This window comes from Pyrgilauda ruficollis, unplaced genomic scaffold (assembly GCF_017590135.1).
Source record: "Pyrgilauda ruficollis isolate IOZ18807 unplaced genomic scaffold, ASM1759013v1 scaffold20, whole genome shotgun sequence".
NCBI lineage: Eukaryota > Metazoa > Chordata > Aves > Passeriformes > Passeridae > Pyrgilauda > Pyrgilauda ruficollis.
Window position 1 is genome coordinate 8,611,278 of NW_024519207.1, and position 6,000 is coordinate 8,617,277.

The 6,000-nt window shown below is 36.1% G+C and overlaps 1 protein-coding gene across 1 annotated transcript in view; it reads left to right on the top strand.

Annotated features, from left to right (window-relative positions):
• Positions 1-5,692, top strand: part of PCDH17 (protocadherin 17) — an 84,015-nt gene extending 78,323 nt beyond the window's left edge. Inside the window, exon 4 of the mRNA XM_041467025.1 lies at positions 4,464-5,692. Within this exon, the coding sequence (XP_041322959.1) occupies positions 4,464-5,146 (683 nt within the window). The 3' untranslated portion in view covers positions 5,147-5,692. The remainder of the gene's footprint in view (positions 1-4,463) is intronic.
• The last annotated feature ends 308 nt before the right edge of the window (positions 5,693-6,000 follow it).

Below are 6,000 nucleotides of genomic sequence, written 5' to 3' on the forward strand. Positions count from 1 at the left end.
AACTCAGTCACTGCTACCATGTCCATGGAGCAGAAATGGAAAGTTAGTCAATACAGTGAGTAGGAATGCAAGTATAAAAATTGCTTTAACAAATACAGGAAATGAGAAGGGGAAAGACAATAGAGCATGCATTATATACATAACAAATATATGCTATTGCATATATCTCTTTTAGTTAGAGATTGCCAGCAAACTTTGTATTTTTCTTGGCAGTAATGAATAATCTAAACACTGTGAAAGACCCCTCCTCATACCAATATATATGTATGCATGTGTATGAGAGCTAATATATATCTTCAAACATAACTTGGTAATAATAAATTAACCTAATGAGTGTTGAAAGTCTCAAAGCATAGTTTTTGGCACAAAACAGAATACCTACTGAATAAGTTTGCAGTACTTATTTCCAGTGACTGAGAACTTCTCTGAACTTTACCTTTCATCTGAGCTTGTTTGTTTCAATCTTAGTTTAGGGAATATTTATTTTTTAAAAGAAATACAGTTCAGTTGAGTTTTAGAAAAAAAGTCAGTGTGAAAATAGAATTTCTTAGTTCTATATTTCATATAGATATATTTATGCATATATATGTGTGTGTGTTGTCAATGTACAGAGCAGAGGATCATATATATATCTCTATGAATATTTATTTATTTTAAGATAATATGACATAGAACTACTACTTGAAAGACAGAAAGAATTTTTCTGCTACAGATTGCTTTTTTTGTGGTATAATGAAATAGACTGTAATGTTTGGGCTATTTTTTGTGAGAAAGGAAAAAGCAAAGAGGGATCTTGCTTTGATAGAGTAATTGAAAAGAAAGGAGCAGAGAAGAGTACTGGTCTCTTGATTGTGCAATTCTGAGCATTTTATGGTAGCTAATGTGCAGCAGGGCTTTCTTTTTTGTCTTTTGTTATAAAGCAACAAAATTGTTTACAAATATCCATACAAAGGATAGTTAAGCATACAACATAAAAGTTAGTTGGATAAGTTGTTTAGGTAAACTTTTAAAAGTGCCAAAAAGTATTTACTCAGAATTGTCGTGAATTCCATATGAAACAAAAAATAACTTTAGATATTGTTAGGGAAAATCCTGAAGAGAGTACCTATTTCTCTTATTTCTGTAAGTCCATTTTTAAAGTTAGAGGCTGAGCTTGTCACAAGTCTACTCTGAAGAATCCGGAAGATGAAGATGTCTTTAAAAATACATAGATTTGGTTTGTTTTGCAGAGTTTTATGTTTCTGAGTGAGGTGGGGTTTTTTTTTGAGCAGGAGGAGGTAGTTTGGTTTCTTTGGGATTTATTTTTTTTTTTAGAGAGAGAGAGTGTGAGAGTAGCAGTTTCCCTTGGCTGTTTTAAAGCAGCAGCTGTTTGATGCTGTAGAAGCTCCAGAAAACTAGATACAGAGAACTTTAGTGGAGGTGAACTAATGGGTGGAATGAGGTGTATAGCTATGTCCTTCATTTGTATGGCTCCCATTTCATTAAGCAATTGCCACACATATGTTGTCTCTGTGGTTATGCATGCCAATGCTATCTCAGTCAAGTGAAATAAAATCAAACACCACAAACTTAAATTTCTTCCTCAAAATCTTTTCAGTTCTGTCACTTTGTTACAGTCCTAAGGTAGGGGTTATTTTACTCCTGCTTTTCATCATGATAATTTTAGTTTTTATTGGATACTAAAACCAGCATGTGGATTAGTTTTCTTTGGAGATCACAGAATCATTTAATGGTTTGCATCAGAAAGGACCTTGAAATATCTACCATGGGCAGGAATGTCCCTCACTAGATCAGGTTGCTCAAGGTCCTGTCCAACCTGACTTTGAAACCTCCCAAGTGATGGGACATGCACAATTTGCCTAGGAAATTGTTCCAGCGTCTCCCTACTTTCATGTCAAAGAGCTTCCACCTCACGTACAATCTAAATCTGATTTCTTTTAGTTTATGCAGCCCAGGACACAATTGGCTGTCTGGGTTGTGAGCACACGCTGCTGGCTCATGTCCAGCTTTTCATCCACCAGAAGACCCAATCCTTCTCAACAGGCCTACTCTCAATCTGTCCATCCCCCATTCTTTATTGATACTGACTTCAACTCAGGTGCAGAATCTTGCACTTGGACTTGTTGAACTTCAGGGTGTTCACATGGCCCCCACCTCTCAAGCCTGTAAGTCCCTCTGATGGAAACCTCTGCTTCCCTCCAGCAAAGCAGATGTACCACTCAGTTTGTTATGATTCTAGGGTGTACTCAGTTCCATTGTCTATCTCATAAATGCAGATCATAAATAATGTTGGCCCCAGTGTGGACCCTGGAGGGACACCTCTCATTATGCTTTCCACTTGGACATTGAGCCATTGACTGCAGCTGTTTGCATGTGACCATCCAGCCACTACCGTATTGATCTGACAATCCATCATCAAATCCATCATTCTCCAATTTAGCACCAAGAATATTGTGGCCATATCAATATTTGACCATCTCAAAGGCCTTACGAAAGGCTTTGCCATGTCCACTGATTCATTCGCTCCATCCTAGAAAGCCACCAGACAATCTGTCCTCAGTGAAGACTTGTTTGTGTCTAATCACCTGCCCATCTTCCATGTTTTGATACATCTTCCAGGAAGATCTGTTCCATGATTTTACCAGATGCACAGCTGAGGCTGACTCACCTCTACGAATTTCATATTTAAGGCCCCTATGTTACATCCTTTTCCTCAACAATCACTTTGTTCTGTTGTCCCTGTACCTAATTCTCACTTGCTTTTAGTATTTTTTCAGGGTTTACACCAGACGTAGATTTTAAAGCCTTCAAGGAAGGGAGCTCATGTACAGAATGAGATTTTTCTTACTACTATATCACTAACAGCTATCAGTTCTGAGCAAATTATCACAGTTTAACATCACTGTGACATAAAGCAATTTTAGTTTTAGTCCTATTTATTCATATCTTTTTAGAAATGTGAAAAACTGTTTATACTCTTGGATTCCCATAGATCATCTTTGATGTTTCTTTTGTCATATCTCTGCAGTGCAATCATTCATTAATCAGGTGGTGATATAAGATTACTAGGAATTTATTTTCTAATTTAGAAAGATGATGTTTGCTTAAATTCTCCCCATCTTTGGGTCAACATGTTTCTTCTGCTTTTCTGAAGACTTGTTCTGCATGCCTGTATGAGTGTTACATCCTTACATTTAAAGATATGCTAACAGTTTTGGTCTAACTGGAATTCCATGCACTTTTTAAATACTAAATTCCTCAAAGAAATGAGTATTGAACCCATATGCCCATTTTGTGAAAGCAAAATTATTAAGATCAATGTATGGTTAACTGAAACCTAGAGATGATAAAAGGATTTATACTATTTATAAAAGGATTTATACTATTTATACTATTTATATACTATACTAAATTATATTATTTATATTATATTATTTATTTATTTATTGTTTTTCTTGTTCCTGATGGTTGGTTAGAGCTACAAGTACAATTATAAGACAGTAAATATTGGCCCAAATGTAATATATTTAATGCAAATTACACACAAGCCAAGGTTTTTAAAACAGAAAGTTTTCTTTGAATTGTAGAATAGGAAGTACCAAAACTATGTTCTAAAAGTGTAGCAAGGGAATCTCATTTAACTATATTCTTTGAAAGAAATAAGGATATAGAAATCCTATCTGAAAACATCATCAGTTCAAATAGTGTGTCACCATTTGTCATTCTTCCAAATTGTATGTATTGAGCAAATCCATTTTCACTTAGTTGCACCAAAACAAAAAAGGGGAAAACTGATTACATGATCCATACTCATGTCTAATAAAATTGCAATATGTGCTTTTTGACAAGCTTATATTTAATGCATACTGATGGAAGATTCTAGTTCTTTGTTCTCAGCAGGAAAAATAAGCTTTTCAAGAAAACCTTTTTATTTTGTGACTGTCACACAACATAACAATTACAAATAAAATGGAGGTGACAAAAAAAGAAAAAACATCTTGCTGATTTTTATGAAGTGTTTGTATTTTCAGAAAGGCAGTCGCTGCTCAGTTATTTGATTTGAGAAATTAATCCTTATAATTCCTTTTGAGTTCCCTAAGTACTGTTCACTCTTTTCTAGTATGAGTTTTACAGAATAAAGCCTAAAAGATTTCTGCAGCAGATTAGTTTACAGATGAAGCTCAATTCCACTGAGAATGAGTCTCTAATGACCCCTTTATACTTCCATTGGGTTGTGTGAATGCTTTAATATGTGGAGAACAGAGTTAAATAAATCTATTGTCTCAACTAACAGGTTTATGCAAACCTTCTGAAATATTTTAATTATAGCTTCTTCTTTTTCTCCATAATTAAGAAACCAGATGTCAAGTAAACCCATCACGTGATGATCATCGCCTATTCATTAGCCTAAATAAATCCACTTATAATTAGAGGTTTTTTTCTCTTTCTCCTTTGTTTTGCAGAACAAGAAGAATGTGTTAACTGCACAGATGAATGCAGAGTGCTTGGTCATTCTGACAGGTGTTGGATGCCACAGTTCCCTGCAGCCAGTCAGGCTGAGAATGCAGATTATCGCACAAATCTCTTTGTACCCACAGTTGAAGCTAACGTTGAGACTGAGACATACGAAACTGTGAATCCCACTGGGAAAAAGACTTTTTGTACATTTGGGAAAGACAAGAGAGAGCACACTATTCTCATTGCCAATGTTAAACCTTACTTAAAAGCCAAACGTGCCCTGAGTCCTCTCCTTCAGGAGGTTCCCTCAGCATCGAGCAGCCCAACCAAGACATGCATTGAGCCTTGCACCTCAACAAAAGGACCACTGGATGGTTGTGAAGTGAAATCAGGAGCCTTGGCTGAACCAAGCAGCCAGTACTTGTCAACTGACAGTCAGTATCTATCGCCCAGTAAACAGTCAAAGGACGCTTCCTTCATTGCATCAGATCAGATGGCTAGGGCCTTTGCAGACGTGCACTCCCGAGTGAGCCGAGACTCCAGTGAGATGGACTCTGTTCTGGAGCAGTTAGACCGTTCAGCCCGGGATCTAGGCAGGGAGTCGGTGGATGCCGAGGAAGTTGTGAGAGAAATAGACAAGCTCTTGCAGGACTGTCGGGGAAGTGACCCTGTGGCCATCAGAAAGTGAGGGGGAAAATAAGGACAGGCTGGCAGTTGCATTCCTCTTCTGCTGATTGAAAGTAAATAAATAAGTAAATTCCCTGGTTGTTACAGAATTACAGGAATGAAGGAAGACCAATGCTGCTTTAAGGCTTTTAGTGAACATCTGAAGTGCCCACAAGTATGTTCTTTTCACTGCTCTTTCTTTTTGACAGATAACACTGGTTTCATTTTGACCAAACTTTCATTAGGACAGAGTCAAGTACACCAAGAACAAAATGAAAGAAGGAAAGACAGTGCCATTTTGACAATCTCATAGGAAGGTGTGAGAAAGATGGAATGGAAATACGTCTGATTCTTTAAGACTGTCCTCAATAGCTGATGCTGACTTTACTGTTTACGTATAAACCCCAAGAAAAACAGGGTTGAATAATGCTGATCTGTGGTGAATTTCCAGCAGCCACCACAGGCTTCTACTGAAAGTCCTATAAAGAGTTCTTGTAGTAGTCCAAGTGACACCAAACATTAACATTCATTTGTGGTAAACATTTATGTACAAAGTTATCTGCCACAAATATGAAATACAAAAAAAAAAAAAAAAGAAAAAAGAACAATAGAACAAAAAGAACCATTCCAGATCATTATTCAAGAAAACATATCCTCATCATTAATGAAACACTACATATCATATTAAGGTTAAATGTAAGATTATATAGTCCATCTTGTCCTGCACACACATAAGCTAATTCACTTGATGAAATGGAAAAAAAAAAAAAAGATTTTAATATCTATTTAGCATTTTAGTGTCCAACAAAGCTATAAATAGTTAGTGATAAGTTAAAAAAAAAAATAAAAGGGAGTGAAATAAAGTTTGGGAAGGAA